The sequence below is a fragment of the Mesitornis unicolor genome, unplaced genomic scaffold, assembly GCF_000695765.1.
Source record: "Mesitornis unicolor isolate BGI_N332 unplaced genomic scaffold, ASM69576v1 scaffold16969, whole genome shotgun sequence".
NCBI lineage: Eukaryota > Metazoa > Chordata > Aves > Mesitornithiformes > Mesitornithidae > Mesitornis > Mesitornis unicolor.
This window is the reverse complement of record NW_010208123.1, coordinates 64,418-84,939: the sequence shown is the minus strand read 5'-3', so window position 1 is coordinate 84,939 and position 20,522 is coordinate 64,418. Positions and strand designations below refer to the sequence as shown.

Here is a 20,522-nt window from a genome sequence, read left to right as displayed (position 1 = left end):
ATGGCAAAGCGCCAGCAGAGCTGACCTCCCATCTCTCCCCTGCTCCCAAATCCCAGCGCAGCTGTACTCTGCTGATCTCTGTGTGCCACAATTAGCCTTGAAGGAATATGGCAAGGATTCATCTCGTAGAGCAGCACTAAGGCCGCTCTAACTCGTGCCTGGGACCCAACACAACACAGCAGTTCAGAACACACCATGCTCCCAGCCAAAATCTTACCTCCCACAAAAATGCTCTCCTTGCCCAAGAGCTGGTGCTGTGTAGTTGCTTTTCCACTGGAGATTTGGAGAGCGATTCATCTCAGTGCCATACAGTGCACTGTCTTTGCTGAGATAGAGATTCTTGTGCTTCAATGTGCAGATGATGTCACAAACCCCAGGACCTCCCAAATACTCATGGCAGAGAGTGAGCTTGCTCTCTGCAAGCAGCCCAGGCTGCGATGCACATTTCCCAGTTCGGGGTTTCTTCTCAGCTCTGAGTGAGGTCTGAAACTCAACTTTCCATCTGAACCTTCAGGAAAGCGGGTCTGCACTCTGTAACTCAGGTCCTGCTCTGGTGCACACCTCCAGTGCAAGCCAGCAACTTGTCTTCAGCAGATCACTTCAAATCAACAACCTGTGTCCCACTTGATGGCAGGGATTATGCTGGAAATGGGTGAGAAATTATAGCAAACCACTTGCTACTTCTCTGAAAACACCCCTCTCTCTGTTGTCTGTTGATTCAGTATAACTTCTTAATTGAGGGAATGTAGTGTTTAGGAGAGGTGCCTGCATGATCTTCGGGCTTTCTCCTCCCACACAAGTGGTCTAAACACAGGGGTTCCTCCTTTGAGGTCCAAGGCTTTTTCCATAAATCAAGTTGGGAGCCTTGTCCAAACAGGTTTTTGCTGGTCACTCCTACCTATAACACATACAGCATAGGAGCTGGAAGCCATGCTCGGTCCTCCAGCCCAAGTGAAAGCAATGAGGCTGCTCCCACATCTGGCTGCTGGATTAAGTGCGTTCCAACTCACTGAAGGATGTGAGAAATTATCTGTCTGCACTCCTGGATGGATTTCCTCACCCTCTTTGTCTCCAGAAGGCCACTTAAGGCTTATGGAGTAACTGCATACCCAGGAACCCCACACTAACTCCTCAAGCCTGTGGAACAAGAAGAAGCAAATGACAGCGGCCAAACCAAAAGCTCTGACAAGTGTCTGGGGGAAAACACCCTCTGAGCCCCCAAAGAGAAGCCATAATGAACCCTTATATGGGACCCGTTCGTATCTGAAATAGGTTTCAACATCACTCTGGTCTATACCCTGAGACATCAACTTGTGGTGTAGGAGGAAAGCTGTGATTCCTGTGGTTGCATCCTCCCCACCACTACCCAGACAACAAACACAAGCATGTTGGTGTATTTTGTGTGATGTGGGCATCTGCAAAACTGGTTTGAATTTATTTTCCTTTTTTTTTTCCCCCAGAAACCACAAAAGATACAACTCTGAGTCACAGTCAACCTGAAAAACAGCTCCACACTTCTGGACAGACTCCCCCTGCAAGACATCCTACTTCAAAACATTGTTTTCTAACTACTGCTAATAAGCTACTTTGTAATCTACTTTATCTAAACATAATTTCCCATTAAGTGAAGTAATTCATTTTGCTTCTAATCCTACTCCTGACAGCATTTTATTCAGGGCAGGAGAAAAGACATCCTCAGAAAACAACGCAAACAAAACGCACATGGGGAGCTCAGAGAAATGTCAAAGATAAAAAGAGTTTGTGAGACCATGGGACACAGAGAGCTTAGAGAGCAGCTCCCAGATGGTAAAAACCACCTTTATAAACCAAGTGAGAAGTCGGACATCTCTGGGATAAATCTGAATTTAAAAGGGGCTATTGCTATTGTGCTTTATCATTAGCCAAAAAAGCCACAAGGACTACAGTGCCTGGGCAGGAAAAAAAAATAATAACCCGTGAAACTGTTACCTGACCTAGATTTCATTGAAGGACTGCGGAAGTAATATTTTTTCAGCAGCATCTGCTGCTGTTTCTTTTCTTTTTCAAAAATAAAATAAAAGGTAGGAGCCTCGATAGCTCTAACGCTGGTATAGCCAGCCATACATCATTTACACCAAAATCATTCCAGGACAGACAAGGCAAAATGCACGCCCTCAAAAGCACATCCTCGCCCTGTGCCTCTGGCAGTGTTTCATTTTTGAAAAGAGAAAATTGCTTAAGCCAAGAAGGAGACAACATTTTTCCCCATTTTTAATACTTCAGTCTGACTTTTTAAGTACTCAGAAAGAAAGTTTGTTTCATGCAGGTGCAGCCCAGAGCAAGCATCTGATACAAGCACAAGAGAGGGTCTCTGAGGGCACCTTTCTCTGTGTGTTGGTGTTTCAGTTTGCAACGGTTAATCGCTCTACACCAATCTCAGCAACTGTTGACACAAAATAGGTGGAGATCAGGTCTGTGCAAGCGCAAAATACCAGAAAGGCAAACTATATGTAAACACACTTCAGATAGCTATGACAAGAATAGACCAAAACCTGACTTGCAAAGCAATGACAAACTATTAGTCTCCCCTTCTCCCTTTTTTTAAAATATATTGGAAGTATATATTTTTTACTTTATTTGTTTTTAATGTATTGAGGGTATTTTTCCTAACAGAAGCAGAAGAGAAACCAAACCCTAAGAAGATGGTGCAGAGCCCTCCCCTTGCTTGCAATGCATTTCCACAACACAACAGTGTCCTGGATGGGTTCTTTTAAAGCTAAGCTCTTGTTTTGAGACAATGCACACCTGAATCTCAGCCTTTTTAAACAAAAAGTAGCAAACAAAACCTTCTGTCCCCTACCCTGATCCCACAAAACAAAGTCAGTACAGGAGTGAAGAAAACAGCAAGTGGCAAATGTTTGCATGGTGCCTATTCATCTTATCTCCCTGACAGTGGATTTGTTACAGAATATTACTGCACTGACTGAAAAAAAGTTTGTCAGGTACAAAACCACCCCAGAGAAGGACAGAAGGCCCAAGGGAGAACAGGAGGGGTTTTTTTGGCTGCATCTTAACCTTTCAAGTGCCAAACACCTTTTGTCAGCCAAGATTATTGTCAGGTAAACCTCATTTGCACCGTACAATGCTCTGCGGTGAGAATTAGCCTTTCTCCCTCTGAAAAAAAAATCTGTGTGAGTAAAATAACACTAGTTATTTCAAATAACACTAGTTGTTTTGTTTGCTCAATGCTCAGGGTGCCACTAATTAGTCTGTTAGTTTGTGCAAAATGATACGACGTTTGCTTTTGAAGTAAATAGTGTTTCCTCTGCTGGTTTTGCTCAGCCTGAATCCCAGGGATGTCAGAGCAATGGTCAAGAGAAGCATAGTCCCTTGGTGCTCCTGCGCCCCTGCTTTGGGGCAGTATGGGGTGTGTGGAGACTGCCAGGGTCTGTCAGCTCTCCAGGATGAACACTTTTTCTCTGCTCCACCTGAAGTACTGGAGGCCAAGGGAAGCATTGCCACAAAAAACCTCCTTATCCACCTCCTCCAAGCATCTGCCTCCTTTGGAAAAACGCCATGTTTTGTGCCCAGACTGTATCACTACTCCTTAAACTCACATGCTGAAACCAAACCCTGCACATATAAACCACTGTGCTGTATATTTAAATGGCTTTGCAGAACTAAAAAAAAAAACCAACAGTCTAAAATCTGGTGATAATGACGGTACCTGATGGCTCTAAATTCACTACTCTTCCGACTGCAAGCTATTTGCTCAGCTTTTCTAATAATACCTTGGCTGTCTGGCAGCTATCCAGGTCTGTCTAAGGCAATATGCAAGCTAAACATTTTTTCGTCTGATTTCAAGATTTTCTTACGAGTAACTATACAGGATTTTACCTAGTGAGGTAAATGAGTAATCTCGACTGCTGTAATTTAAGAACAGAGAAATAGACTACAGATGTAATATTATTATTACAATTGGCATTCAAGGTGAAAGGCATAACAATTAGCTAAGACTTAGTGAAAGCATAAATGTAAAAATCTGCTTGAAAAGCCCGACACATGGTACATTTAGAACAGCTAATTTACCACAGATATTCTGAATTGCTCAAGTGGTGTAACAATTCACCCAGTGAGATCCTATTCTGAATAGTTTTCTTGGGGTTTTGTGGGGATGATTTTTGGGAGTGTGTGATTTTCATGTGACAAACACCTACTGTCTTATATTACTCTGGAATAACAAACAATATGTATTTCTTATACATAAAACATACTTTTTCTTATATCTGGTTTTTTTCCTGCTTTTGCATGTATTCCCATTAACAAAACAGTGTTTAAATAAAATCTGTACACGTATCCTTGAATCGCATAAAGAAGAGAAGTAAATAGTTTCCAAAATCTGACAGTTAAGTTTGTTTTGCTGAAGTTGAGAGGATAATTTGTGAATGTTTTAACATTTACAAGTAAGTAAAAATTTGTATTTACTGTATCTGATTACGGAGAAAATTATTTGTTATGTTCTTACACAGATTCAAATTGCATCTTGATCTTTTCTCATTTAATCTGTTTATGGCAACAAAAGCAGTAATAGATACGTCTGAAAAGAAGCACATATTTTACTCATCTAGAACAAAAAAAAAAATCCCTGTGTGCGATGTGCTCTGCAAAGTGGCAAATCAAATAGCTTGCGCCGTTATTTTACCCTGCGATTTGGTAGACAGCAGGGGTGAAAATCCAACCCTGCATATAGGACTAGCACTTGCTTTTGCTATGCTCCCTTCCCTGCTGGCCTCCTCCTCCACTTACACCCTAAAAATAGTGCTTAAGTAGAACTAAAGTAGTGCACTGGTCATGTGCTGGCCTTTTGCTCAGGGTGAGTATCAACCTCAGAGAAGGAACTGAGCAAAGCTGATGTCTGTGTTAAACACCCAGCCCCATGAAGGAGCCTGTCCATCCCCTCCAAGGGGCTGATGTGAGGCTCAACACATGGGAATCACTGGACAACTCTACCACTTGGGGTGTTTGAAGTGTGTTTTAGATGCACCTAACACCAGGCATGCTATGATAAAAAATGCACAGCAGGAAAAAAGGGATTTGGGGCTGTCTTTGAAAAGGTGGTGGAGTGGACAGCCATGCAGGCGCTCCTCCTTCCCCTGCGCATCTGCAAAGGGGTGTGCAAGGGCTTCCTGCATCTGCCCCATCTGCATTTGTCCCCATCTGTATCCCCCCATCCGTCCCATCAGCATCCCCCAATCTGCCTCGTCTGCATCCCTCCATCTGCATCTCCCATCTGCCCCATCAGCATCTTCCCCTATGCCTCTTATCCACATCTCCCTATCTGCATCCTCCCCACCTGCCCCATCTGCACCCCCCATCTGCTCCACCCATAACCCTGCCATCTGCAAGCCAGGACACACATAACTGGGAAGCAGATGGGAAGGACACCTCTAGCAGTTCTGCTCCCCATTTATCTCTGGGTGCTGGGGAGCAATCCCCTGTGAGAAATGCAAAATCCTCCTGTCCCCACCATGCCATCCTGCGTGCCCTTGCCATGGCGAAGTACTTTGTCCCCTGCTCCATACAAATACAGCAGCAAAGCTCTACCACTGTGCTTATCTGTGAGCAAAGAAATGGAGGTAGGAGAAAATTTCCTGCTGGAGGGGAGTTGTGACGGGGCTAAAAGAGTAATAAAGTGTTTCTGCGTGTCTGTGTCCTGAGCTGGCTGTGCTACATACATTAAGGTGGTCTGGTAACCCATCTCAGATTATTCAAACTCATCCTTGGGCTGCTCTTGGAGCCTTTTGAAAATTTCTTCTTTATAAAGTTTCAGCAAAAATAACTTCACCTGTCTCCAAGAATGAGATTAGGGAAATTTATATTATTTTATAATTTTTTCCAGCGTGGTTGGGCTTTTGTTTTTTGGAATTTTTTATTGGCAACCTAGGAAATTATAAAATTATACACAAAACTGACATTTAAAGAAGCCAAGGTCATAAAATCAAGAACTCAAGAGTTAGGAAACCATATTACTAGTGCTGCTTGCACCCCATTCTTTTATCTACTTTACATGCAAATGGTTCAGTTACCAGCTGGCTCATGGTACAATTTTTGATACAATCCAATGTCTCAACCACCTCAATGATGACTATGTTTGTTATAAGAACAAGTCAGGGCACTATAATGTAGAAAAATTTATATCTACAGGAAATAAACTTTGACAAAGTTGAACGAATAAGGCAGCAAACAGCAAGAAAAGCAAAGCCGTTCTGGCTCAAGCAGCTGAAGCACTGGAGAAGGGGCTTCAGCTCTGTCACTGCCTTGGACTGCTCAAGAGCTACTGAGTAAATCATCAACCTCGTACTTTTCACCGGCAGTTACTGATTTCTTGCATCTCTCCTCCATACCAAATACTGGATGTTGGCAATGTAAGATGCTGACGTTTTTGCACTCAAAACTTGGAGTTTCCACTGAAACTTGGAGTTTTCGTGATTGTTGGACCTTAAATGTGGGTAACTTGCTGTCATTTTGAGTCATCTCACAGTCTCAAAACCAGTGGGTGGGCTGGACCTGAACCTCCCTGAGCCTCAGTTCTTCACCTGTGGACCAGGACAACACTCTCTTTGCAATGGAGCTTTAAAAATATCAGGCAGATCCACAACCTTGAATGCATACAGAAGGGGAGGACTTGGGTATTTGAGGTGAGGACCTGGGTATTTCAGCAGTAAGTGCCATAGGGAAGCCCAGAAGTAATTATTAATTCCATTCTCAAGTAAGGTTTGAATACTGCTCAACAAACAAAGCACTGAAGAATGAGGGTGAGAAAAAATATTGACTAGTTGCTCCATCATTGTCTGGTCTGTGCCCTAGATAGCACAAAGCTATTTTGAAAAAAAAGCAGAATGGAAACACCTAATAAAAGGTTGGAGCTTTAAGAATTTGAATCTTTGAAGAAAAACTTTTAAGATAATTTTAATGCAGTTGTATGCACTTCTGCTCAGAGAGACAGTCACATATAGACATGCATATATAGAAAGTTTATATAGGCACATTACTCTACAAATGTACAGATATTTATCTGTGTGTACCTAGACTTTCATAAAACATAAACAAGCATCTGACACCTAATGCAGCCCTCGATCAGAATTGCTCTCTCTCCTTTGTAGAGTATCACCAGTAATTATTTACCATTAGTTCTTAATGGGAAGAGATTCATCTGGGATGTAATAAACAAGAAAACTGTATAGATTGTTCAATACAGGCTGGCTGGCTCTCAACTGAGGTAAGAAGTGATTGGATCACATCTCCTGGATATTTCAATCACAGTTTTTATCACTGGGGAAAAGCACCTTATTAACCTGTACTTGGTCAGGTCTCTTCCATGTCCATATATGCAACCCTTTCAACATCATACGAGTGCCCTTTCTAGTTTGTGTTACCATGCTTCAAGCCCTAAACTGCTGTGGGGTTAAACAACCAACAAGACAAGAGACCTGAAGGGTTCATTTAGACTAACAACATCTTGAACTCTGCTACCTTCCCACATGCCACAGACTTTTTTTTTTTTTTTGCAACAGGGTAAGGGCTCTCTCTTCCCATGACAGAAACATCTGGTTGTGGCAAAAAGATGGTCCTAAAAGGCAATGCTGGTGATGTGCAAGCAAAATCATAGCACATGAAAAAAAAAGGGAAAAGAGTCCCCCACGTGGATTATTTCATTGCTTTAAAGAAAAAATAAAACAACTCAGGGAAAAGGATCAAGTTAAAACGATGGTATTATTAAAGACTTGTGCCCTACTACTGATACATTTTCTGGCACATCTCACATCATCACCCCATTCCTGTGACTCCTCCACCATCAATAGGAGTTGTATGCATCAACCTGGGGAGCCCAAACACTGGGCAGACCATATTTAAAAAGCACCATTTTTTTTGTTACGGCAGAGAACCGAAGTATGCAACTAGCACATACTGTTAAAGGCATTCAAAATATGACCAAAAAAAATTGTTCAAATGTTTTCAATCTGCAGAAAACAAATGCTCTCTTCACTGACTGCTGTGTGGCAAACTCCTAATTCCATTCAGAAAATCCAGCATTCCCAGTCTGGGCTAACAACCATGCTACCAGACATGAGTTTATGTTTTTCATGCACATTTCATGTATTCCCATATGCTGTGTTGCTGCCAATAATTTATGACTGATCTGCACCCAGCCTGCCCTTCAGCATTTTATTTAATCTCTGCAACAGTAATTTACAATGACTCATCATTAATACAAAAATGTACATGTGTGTTAACAAGTTTGGAAGAATCTAAGGAGGAAGGCAAAATTTTTTGCAAGTCGTGGCTGAATGACTTATGAAGCCACTGAAGGAAGGCAAAGCTAACCAGAAATTATATGTTAGCACTTCCCTGCAGCAAACAATTTAGGCAAGAAGAGTTTCTTCTCCTGCATACCACTGTAGAAGAAAATGTATTCAGGAAAAAGTTGGGAGAGGGTTGCTCCATACCCCTCAGGATTTGGGAGGGGATGAGTAGCTTGTTGGTCACCCTATGGCTGGATGTTCCCTGGGGATGCATGTGTGTGTGTGTGTGTGCAACCTGCACACTGAGCCATGGCCTCAGAGCATCTTGTTCCTTAGCATCCATTACAAAAAGCAGGGGCTGAATTACCATATTTTGGCATCTCTGCCTACCACGTGTGATTTAAGAAAGACCCAGTTGTCTCTATAGCGTTAATTCTTTGTGGGGCTGGGGAGGGGAATTGTCTCAATAATTTATATAATTGTAACACCACAGCAGAATTACCAAACTAACTCAAGCAGAGGAAGCCTGCCCTACATCCACAAGACTTCAGTTAAGTATTTTGACCTACCTTTTTTTTTCCCCTTGCTCATAAGGAACACATCTGACAAAGCCAAAGCAGAAACTCCTCAAATCTGAGGTGAGATGGGTACTGAAATATACCTCAGAAAGTCACTTGGGAGAAATTACACTAGCTTTAGTTCAAAGCATCCCATGTTCATAATCTCAAAAATTTTCTTTGATGGATCACCCTAAATTGACATAGTTGCCGAATCCTACGCTCCCAGACCCCTCAAAAGCAGCACAAACTTGCATCACTCCACTGTTGAATAAGACCCCTGACAAACATACACAGCTTCTCAACTGGACAAAGCACCTATTGTTAAACTGAAGGACAACCATATAAATTCAAGTATTGCTTGGACGAAGGTTGGAAGACATAAAGCTGACGCAAACACTAATTTTCCCTGGCTCAGCCAAAATACCACAGGTTACCTTTCCTTATAACACGTATTTTACATTTAGTGCCTTTTATTCCCCCATTTTAAAGTAAGTATCTTGGAAGCTTGCTTCACATATACTAAGTATTTGGCATTTTCCTTTATTCAGTGTCTTAAAGGGTTTCAAAAAATTGATCTCCCAGGGCTGCTGTGGGGTCACAGAAATTGATAACCCTTACAGGCTATGCTCATGTGAGCCTGTCTGTGTCTCCCAGATAGTGCACTTTGTAAATTAATCCTCCAAAGGCAAATATATTGTAAGTAGCTTGTTATCTCTAAAGTACTAAATTGAAGAATACATGGGATTATATTGACAGAAATTACATTTTCTGTAATGGGGTTTAATATATCTGAAATCTCTCCCATAGGTTCCTACTCTCTCTAAGAGAGGAGGGTTTGTTAATGTAGGTGCAATGGACATCAAGACCAAATTTATTCACTAAAATGGATTAGGCCACGTAATCAGAGCTTCAGTAATATTAATCTCTGACACTTACTGAATGGGAAAAACATACTTTTGTCTCCAAACTGGCATTCCTCCCTCCCTTTTCCCCAGCAGGTTCGCCGTTTGCCTTGGCCATTTTCTGGGTATTACTTCAAAAAGGATAAGGTTTCCCATCATAAACACTAATCTAAAAATACTAGGACAATTAATTAGATACACTTAGTTTTACAATGTATTAGATTGCAATACATTTCAAATATGTCACTTGTTCTGGGAGAATGGGAGAAACTTGCATTTCGATGCAGTAACAAAGCGTAATGAACTGAATATTTTTTTTAAGGGTTTGCTGTTGTGTTTTTATACTTAAATCACAAGTAATTTTCACTGGTTGCCTTCACCATACTCTGAACAGTTAGCAACCCAAAATTCACTGCAGAAACAGCATGGATCCTGATTTCCTTCAAACAAACTGCTACTACAACAGATCAGGGGCTTCAGCAACCCATAGCTGGAATAAAAAAATAAAATTGCTCCACACTGTACTTCAGCAGCAGAAGACAGAATTCACTCAAAGTTTATTCAAGCTTTCAAAAACTAGTGTTTTTAAACAAACTACTGAAGAGATAGAAGGATATCAGTCAAAAAGAAAAACCCCACAAACAACACTAAAAATGTGTTACAGCATTCCCAAATTACAATACATTCTGCAGAAGTGGGGCCAACTGCTCCTTTTTTTCACCCAACATCTCAACGTCTTCCAAGACCAAAGTTCTCAAAATGGATGTGGCTTTCTATTGAGGAAGACACAGCCTCAGCCACAAGCAGGACTGGTACCCAAATGTGAATACACTGAAATCCGCCTGCTGAGAAAGCGATGGGAAAATAAATACTGCTTGTTTTCTGCAATAGCAAACCTCTTAGTTCCCATAACTGAAACCACTCGCCTGGCTATATCACTTTTGCATCAATAAACTGCTGGAGGCGGGAGCAGACAAGGGCAAGGTGTGTCCTCAAAAATGCAAAGCATTAGCCAGAGGGTGCCAGTGCCCATATAGAAACACTAAGGAAAATTACTTACCAATTGTTCACTTGAAGTATAGTGAGCCCTGTGTCTTGTGCCAACTGCTTTTTCTGTTCTTCTGAAGGGTAAGGGTGCTATAAGACACCAAAATAAATATATACATTTAAAACAATGCTTTTTTGCCTACTTTCTATTTTAAATTAAAAAACCCAACCCACAACCAAAAAACCAGAAGCATGAGATCCATTATTGAAAGGTGAAAACGCTGAGGTGTGTCACTCTTTTATAATTATTAATGGGCTACTACATCACTTAATTAATGGCAGCAAAAGACAAGCCAATTATAAAGATTAGTGAAGTGGAGAAATAACTGCTTAGGATACTGGCAGTACCTTGATACTTAAGAAGGATATTTGTTGCATTAGCTGAAAGTTTTTGCACTTGTCTCAAATGACCAGAGTCGAATCACTTTTTTTTCCTGTATTTCACAGAACAATAAGGAATGCAATAAAGCACTTCTTTGTAAAACTAAAATATGCTGATGTTTTCTGAGATAGTGAAGACAAATCTTGCCAGTGCCCCAAAATAATTTGCAAATAACATCAGCATCCTGAACATAAACAAGTGCCTGAGTTTTGAACACAGGCCAACACAAGGTCAATGATCAGCACATTTTTGCCTGACATTAACATAGCTTTGCTACACTAATCTTAAGAGACAGAAAATAAATACTGGTTTAATTGAAGATAATGTTAAAATTCAATCCTAGATTAAGTTTCTTGTGAGAACTTGATGGCTTTCTCAGAAAATTAGCTTCTGCATGAATACAGATTGCTTAAAAAATCAACAGCAAAAACCACAACCAAGTTTGAAATTTAGAAATGACATTAACACTACCATTTCTGTCCTTTCCCTCCATGCAAAAATGTCACTGTCTTGAAAGCAAATGGCCAAGTATTGCAAATATAAAAATTCCCAGCAAAAAACCACCATTCTGAGGACCTGGCTCAGCTCCTAATCTGGATACTCAAGTCTTAGTACACATCAGATTCAGATCTGCAAAGCAGTTAATTACATTTCTATAGAGATATTTTGACATAAATGGTTACATCTAACCCAACATCCCATTTAGCAGTTGGTTGTCATGACGATTAATACACACATTCTTTTTTTCCCAAAACTTTCCCATATTTTTTGGAAGTATTCTTAGGCATAATATTACATGAGATGTAAATTGAAACATTGTAAAGTGTAAGAATTTAAAACCTCATAAAATCCCACAATCTTATTGGTATCGTAACTATTTAGCGGATTTTATACGTTCTTGTAAACAGTGTAATCTGACATCTAACGGTTATGTTACATGACTGCATCACTTCACTTTACCAAATAGGGATTTTTGTTGTAACTCTTGCCCAATGTGCCCATTTCAAAGCTCACAGCAGTGGCCATCAGCTCCAAAAGACACCTGTTTCCCCCCCAGAATGGCAGAGAACTTCCCATTCTTCTAAAAATAGTGTTTCTTGACAGTAAGCTCAGAGATAACCTGCACATCCAGAAACTACCCCCTGTACTTTCTGCATGGATATGAAACAGCTCCAGAATTGCAAAGTGGAAGACACAGGGAAGGGAATTTTATTTCTTTTTTACAAGTAATTTGCATTTTACACATGCAAAAATATAGCATTAATTTTATCTTCCACTTTATATACATGTTCATCCACAACAAATAGTTGTACTTGACTTACATTCATCTATCTGAACATAACATTTTGCTTCTCTTAAAAAAAACCCCAAACCTTACAGAGATGATTCGTAACATTTTCATCTTTATAGCTTGCTTCCCATTTCATTACTTTGCTATCAAGTGAGGATAAATTTATTCTTTTTTTGCTTATTTTGCTTTGCCACCTTCCATGTGATCTAATTTTAAGTAATTGAACAAACTGTGTCTAATTTCATGCAGCAAGCAATAATTACTAGACAGCCTCTAGCTATTGGAATTGAGAACTCTGTCTCCATTAAGCAATTTTCAATTGTTCTGGACTTTTCTCCAAATAGACAAGACTGGATAAAATTAGCCATCAGAATAATACAGTCACTGTAAAAATAATTGCTTTAAAAGTCCCAAACCCCAAATTCTTCAAATTCCGGTATGTTTAAGGTCATCTGATTTTTATTTTTTTTTTACATAGCCTAACACAGTACAAACTTTTAATTTCATGATAAATCTATAATTGCCATAATCACATGACAGCCAGGACTTCACATAGCTAATCCCTCTTAGCTAAAGGTTCACAATGCAGCAGGCTTTGTAATGATGATTCGATGTGGTTTAAAATAATCTTAAATGCTGGGCATACTTATTATATAAGCTTTCTGTGGATCATACGAGTTGTTCCTTTGTAGACCAAGAAAAAATAATGAAAATGACTTGACAAAGAATCAGCATGCCACAGGCTAGGTTGCTATAAAAACATTCAAAGCCTTGTTGCATTCCCACCCACGGGGCCTGTGCTACAGGCAAAGGCAGACATCACACTGCAACAGAGAGAAAGGGGGAAGCCCTGAGAACTGCCATTTTATGAAGAAATAGGAAATTCAGTCAAAACTGTTGCTGTTGGTCTTTATTTCACCAGTGTGAGAATGACAGGTGCCTTCCAAAAGCTTTCTAATGGTTGTTTAAAGGGATAAAGACACATGCACAGAGATATGTGTATATATATTTGCATATATATATGTATATTATATTTGTGTGTATACATATGAAATATATATAAATTTATATTTTAACTTTTTTTTCCATCAAATGCTTTAGTTTTAGGTAGTCCTGCAAGGAGCAGGGAGTTGGACTTCATGATCCTCATGTGTCCCTTCCAACTTGAGATATTCTATGGTTCTCTGAAATATGTATTTATAAGTAAGTGTGTGTCTAAAAGCAGTGTACTGACTCCAGTGGGCAAGTCCACCTAACACTCTGGATCACTTTGGGATATCAAAGCAAATTGTAACACTGTTCAATAAACAGTGACTTGAGACCTTTACTTTGTTGTGTACATTAGCTCCTACCATTATCTCTTAAAAGCTTAATTATTTGCAAACAATTGATCAAGGTGGGAATTGGAGAAAAGAGACGCCAGACCACTGGGAGAGCTGCAATGCATTAGGAGAGCAAACAGAAATACCTTAGGTCTTATAAACAGAATTAACGATTGGGACCTTACGCAGGGCAGCGCAAGAAGCTGTAACACTCTTGCTGGAGTGTTTTCCATTTGATCTGCATTAACACCTTGAGTAAAAGTCATAAAATGGTGATTACCGATGGGAAGGCTGACCCTCCTTCCCAGAACCAGTCCAGCTTGTGGATACTGGAAGACTGCAGACAGGCTGTCTTGCCAAGGCCAGCAGAAAAAGGCAAATCCAAGGCAAGGGGGAGAAATGTAGGAAGCAGGCAGGTTTAAGAAAAAAGCAACACCAAAACACTTGAAAGAATAAGGCTGACAACAGAGAAGGACTCTGAGTCTGCCTTCCATATTTTCTCATCATGCCTGCTGCTACTACAAAGCAGATCCACCAAATGGTATGAGACATAGTGCTTTTTTCCCTTACCATAAATCTAGCACTGAAATGTGGATTGTTTGGCACCATTAATGTGTTTTTGAGGCTCTGTGGTATTACTTTTAATAATGACTTACTACAGAAAGTGATTGCTTAATAACACCATCAAAGTCTGCATGCAAATGAAAATTATCCTGGGGGGAATTTGCTCAGGGTAATATGAACAGTTAAAGAACATTTGAAAAGGTAAAAATAACTATGAAAATATGAGTCAGAGCAGTCATTTTAACAGTAACAAAGAAATCAAAGCGACAGAGAGGAAAATGTAACTTTCCATCATATTCTCTCATCACTGTTTTATGAATGGTATTTAGAGACCAGTACTCTTAATAAAAGCCCCTTTTTAATGCAGCCGAGATAATTTTTAGCAAAACAAACAATAAGACTTTTTTTCTTTTCTACAACCTTTGACTACAGCCAATGGGTAAAGTCTCCAGTAGATACTGATGGAAAGCATCCAAGTTTGTCTCTTAATGATACCCCTTGTCCAAATGTACTCCTTTCCTCAAATTTTCCACCCCAGGCTGCAAATGCTGGATGCCAGGATAGAGATGGACTTTATCTTATCTGTAACTCAATATCAACAACACTCCCTCCCTCTCTGCCTTTCCCGCCAGAGCAGCACATCATAATCACCACAGAAAAATATGAAAATAATCCTGCCCAGAGTTTACTGCTAAGATAATGGGAGGTAAAACCATCCCTCCTCATACCCCAGATTAATAATTCCCTGTGGCATCAAACTGCCTTGACACCAATGTTGCCAACCAGCCCTACTGTAGCACAGAGGCAGAAGCAACCCTCAAGCAATAGGTTGCACATTATGTTATAAGGATGTTGTGGTAACCATCCAGTGTCGCTCTTATCGCGGCAGTGCTCTTGCTTGGCTGACTGCACTGGGAGAACCATTTTGTAAGTCCTTTTATCCCCTTCCTCCAGAACCTCTGCCTCCTCCAGAACTCTGTGTAATGCACCAAGGTGAGATGACCTTGAGCTAAACTCTGGTAGGTGATGGGAGAGAAACTAACCCCCAAAATGTACATCCTCGGGAGTGTCGATTAACTGTTTTCTAACTTCAAAATAAAAATTAAAAACCCCACAACACTATGATTTTCTTGTTTCTGAACAGCAACGCAGCCTGCACGTAACTCAGTAAACAGAATAAAGCCCAAGATTCAGCCCTTCATTGATAAATTGCATATTGGTTTTATATCAAACTCTGACTCTTGGCTTTACCCAAACTTGTCAAGGGCTAGCTAAGGCAGCAGCACAGTGGCTCAGGTCTTTCCTCTTCCCTTCTCTCCTCCTGCTTTGCATTTGAACTGTTTACATTAGTGATCAAGTTGATCTATGATAAATTATTTTTTAAAAATATCTTTAATGCTTTCCTATTGTCTCTCAACTTTATGAATTAGTTTTACTGTTGCAGTGAACACTTTTTTTGTCTCCTGATTGCACATTATCAAAGGGACACTTTGTGCCAGCTATTTGCATTACAAAAGTTGTACATGGGGTAGCCTAAGAACAGAGCTTGAATTTATAGCAGTTGAGTTCTGGATCCTCACACATGCCGGCCTCTGAAAGAATAATGGAGGTTCCTGCATTCACAAAGTAGCCAAAAAATGGTTGGATCAATATCCATAAAGTCACAAGATTTCAATCTGCTTTCTTTAGAGCAAGCAAGAAAGAGAACATGTCGAGTCTCCTTGCCTATTCTGCAGGCTGCGTGAATCATTTTATAGACCATCCCTGCGACTTGCTTTGTATTCAGGCTAGGCTGTAAAAAGTTGCCAACTTGAAGTGAATTGCTGGGAGGGCAAGGGGGCGACAATCAACTCAGAAGCTGCAAACGCAATCCTGTTTGTCCCATGGGACTGGCTTGCATGTTGGAGGAAATACTAAACACTGAGAAGGAAGTTGTTTTATTAGAAATGTATCTATGAGGCTGGGAGGAAAAAGGCCTGTGCAAAGTTTGCAGTCTTTTCCTTGGCTGAGAGCAGTGAGTCATTCTGATAATGCTGTTGAAGTATGAACTGGTTTTGGCATTTAAAATTCCTCTTTGCTTTTTCAGCACAGCAAGAAAACACAGTCCATATGACACGGTCATGCTGCAGACAAAGCCAGCCTTTTTCTCTTTCAAAATAAAATATTTCCTCAACTTACTATAATAGTTTAATATCCCTGCAGGAAGATTTTTTTTCATAGCATTACTGTTAATAAATTCTGATGCTGCCAGAGTTACTGAACTGCAAACTATGAACGCAAAATCAACAGGCATGCTCAGTCCTGTAAAGTTAAAAATGCATCAAAATATTCAAGGTAACAAGACATTGCTGCATCCTTGTACTGCCATGGCAAGGCCACATGCTGTGACTCGACTTCTAGCATCAGCCAGATCCTATGAGATGGGGCTCTGAGAAACTGCACATCATTTTTCTCACAAAAGGTTTTGCAGGCTGCTTTGGCGACCCTGCCAAAAAATAAAAGGTGAGGAAAGGAAGCAGAATCTGGCTCTCCTAAGACAAACATGGGGTGTAAAATACAAAGCCAATAGCCCAGAAGTTTTAACATCTGAATGTGGGTTCACAGCACAACCTGATTAAACAGGGGTTGGGTTGGTTTAGTGAGGTGGAAGAGAAGTTTTATTTGCAGGGTCTTGTGATGGGGGGAAGAGGTCCTGGCAAGAGGGATGCCTTTTAATGAAGGAGTTATGCTGAGGGAAAAAAAATCCTCTGTGCTTCTCTTTAATTCCCATTTGCCCTTTTGTAAATAATTTTCTTGCAAGAGTTGTGTGTGAACAAGTTTTGGCACTCGCTAACATAAATATCCTTTCTAAGGCTGATGGAGAGACATGGTATGGCTTGGGATGCACTGCCAATACTTCTCTGGTGGCCCGATCAAATTATTCATAATGCAAGCTCTCATTAAGGAAAAAAAGTTCAGATCATCCCTTGCACAGGATATTACAGAAGTCAGAAAATGGAAAAATCTTTTAACTCGTCTAAATCCATCCTCTGGCTGCTACAATATTATTCCTTCCATACCATATATTATTACACACTGCCTTTTCCAGTGGAGCTTTAGCTAGTCCAAGCAATGGTGCTTTTGCTATTTCCTTTTGGAGACACTCTGATAGATCCCTGTGTTTGGAGCTTACCCTGGCTCTCACCAGCTTTCAGTTTAAGTTGAGTCTATGCAGACACTCCCACGCCATACCTGGGTAACTGAGAGGAGCTTTTCCCATGTTAGACATTCCTTCAGTGCCTGTATGTATGTGCATGCAGAAACATACACGCAGTACTTGCACATATGTATTAACTTCTCTTAATACACTTAAGATGTGATTTTTTGCTCTAGCGTCAAGATTATTTGTGCTAATATGACATGGGCGATGTGCTTTTCCATCCTCTGCCCCATTTTTCTTTATTATTATTATTATTTTGCTCTACCATAGCCTAAAAATAACCAAGGACAGGGTAATTAAAGGAAAAACTGCATACGAAAGATCAGCAAAATTCTCTTCAGTGCAGCACATGGCTGAAAACAATGAACTATTACATCCAAGTGACATGGAAGGAACCAAGTAAATGCAACATCCGACTTCCAACCGTGTTAAGAGCTAAAATTCACATCCTTGAAACCTGGCTTTTCAGTTAAGCCAGTGGCTTTATCAGGTGACTGTGGAAAGACAGAAAGGTGAACCCCAGCCTCTCCTAGGTGAGTGGCTTTTGGGAAGGAGGAAAATATATCCCCAGCACGCTAAAGGAAATCCTGACCACCTGATAACTCAGTAAAAGCACTGTTGTTGTTTTTAGAGATGGCCTAAGGCAGATTAGCCCAGGTAAATATCTCCTAACCAGAAGCTTTTTCTCAGCAATAAGTAATTGTCCTTATCTACCTCAAATGACTTTCTGAACAGGTAGGCTTGGAAATAACTCTGCAATCTCTGTGAAACACCAGCATCGGCAGTTGTAATCCCACAGAGCTAAGCCAAAAGCTTTTATTTGTGCTTTCTTCTCCCTTTCTTAGGCTGTCTTTGGTATGTCAGGAGTTCTCTCTGTAAGTCGGGGATAAAAACACTCCCCTACATCTGGCTCCCCCTACCCTATTGGCTGGAGTGACCTGGGTGATGGAGGGCTACTATCTCTAATATCCTCCTAAGATAGGGAGCCAAGTCCCTAATATCAACCACTGACTTTAAGACAGAGCAGGAGCTCTCAGCAGGTTCCTGGTGTGACAGCACCCTTGGGAGCAGCCACCAATCAATTTGGGAAGCCTCCTGCCATGAGCTTGGCCACCTTTTATTCATGGAGGGACTAAGTAGTCATGTGAAGAGAGTTCAAGGCAATCACCACACTGAGGTGCAAATCTTCAACATCAAGATGAGGGAGATTTTACTTTCAAACATTTTCTATTTGGAAAAAAAAACCAACAACAAACCACAACAACAAAACACCACCAGCAAGGGAGGAAATGGAAAGATAAAGCTGCTATTTAGCAATGCTGCTTTGTTGGCATGGGAAGTCCTTGAACAGATGCCCCGTCCACCATTAAATATTCACAACATATCCTTGTAAAAGAATAAAGCCCATTGAACTTATAAGCAAAACCACGATGTGTACTTCATAAAAAAGAGATGCATTTAAAGATCCAGGAGAAAAGAAAAATTAGGAGGGGAAAAGGAAAAAAATCAAGCCAGCAAAACACCACCATTCTCCGAAGTAGCGGACTCTTGGAAGTAGCGCACATTCTCTAGCGTTAATTTTCCCACTTAAATTACAGTGATGCTGTAGCCTCATCTCATTAGACATCATTGTCCCCAGTAGACAGTTGTGTTTATGGGGGATTCTTGCTGTTCCACACCTGCTGCTCAGGTTGCTATGTGATAAAGCCTGCATATAAACAGCAGTCTTGAGGTTGCTGGACTGCAACTGATGAGCCCAGGCTAATTCAAGGGTGATTATGTAGTTTACTGGACCACTAAACCTCTTTAAGCTTGTAATTACTGCCTATTTGAGTAAAGAACATTCAAAAGCAATTCACTGCATCATGCCTGCCACAGCTGGAAGCAGGCTGCCAGCAGTCTGCAGAGACATTAAAATATACAGGGACAGGGATTCGAGCACAGCTCATAGGGACTGACAGTGGCAGCAGCCAAGTGTGTTCACATTCCAGCTCACCTTTTCTGACCAGACATACTATTAAAGGTGCAATGAAAACTATAGAATAGCAATAAAGATGAAAAATAATGGGAAGTAATTGAAAGAACTGCATTTTAATGACTCTGCCCCTCTTCCCTCTCCCCTTATACTGGCTAAAAAAAAATAAAAAATTAAGCTTTTTTGTCATGACAAGGGAAGGGAAAGAAAAGGCCTTTTGCAAAAGGAGAAATGTGCCGCATCAATGTGAGTGTTTCTCTTTTGAAAGTTGGGCTCTTTCCTCATGCTTCAAAATTTTAGAAAAAATAAGATTACTTGTAAAGTGAATACAGAGTAAGTCTCATTATGTATGTGGCAGCAATGATGATGCAGAGGCATCTTAATCACTGAATCTTGATTAATTCCTCCTCACTGAGTCTTCATGAAACCCTCCAAGAGTATCTCCAGACCTGGAACACATACAAACCCCCCTTTCACTGCTGCATCATTTGCAAGCACCAGGAAATGCCCCAAACCATCACCCTGCAAGACAACTCCACCCTGCGCAGAAATATAAAAGTCAGGCACAGGTCTCTACTATAGAGACGAGGGAGGAGGGGGTTAAATAAGAAATAAACATCCCTCTGATTTTATTTGCCTTTTGAGTTTTGAACCACTTGAGTCATAGAATGGTTTGGGTTGGAAAGAACCTTAAAGATAATCTTGCTCCAAGCCCCCTTTTCAAGTGTGCCCCTGCAGCTCTCAATGAACAGGAAGTTATTAAAAAAGGTGCCTTGCTTTTTTGCATAATTAGCAGTCTTTGGGAGCAGGGACTGGGGGACGAGCAGCTCAAATGGGACCTGTGACACAGGCAGAAAGGTTGGTAATGGGGATTTTTACAAGTGAGTAAACTAAGGTTCGTAGGAGATTGTGACAGAGAGGATTGCTCCAGCAGAGCCAGAGAACAGCGCCAGCAAAATGGAGAGAAGTTGCCAACGTGGCTGCTGAGACCTGGTGCC

At 40.7% G+C, this 20,522-nt stretch overlaps 1 protein-coding gene across 1 annotated transcript in view; it reads right to left on the bottom strand.

Annotated features, from left to right (window-relative positions):
• The window catches only part of LOC104546879 (homeobox protein Meis1), a gene marked incomplete at its 5' end in the record, with an annotated part of 81,409 nt that overhangs the window by 12,468 nt on the left and 48,419 nt on the right, over window positions 1-20,522 (bottom strand). The window contains one exon of the mRNA XM_010192383.1: window positions 10,805-10,881. Coding sequence (XP_010190685.1) covers window positions 10,805-10,881 — 77 coding nt within the window. The remainder of the gene's footprint in view (window positions 1-10,804; window positions 10,882-20,522) is intronic.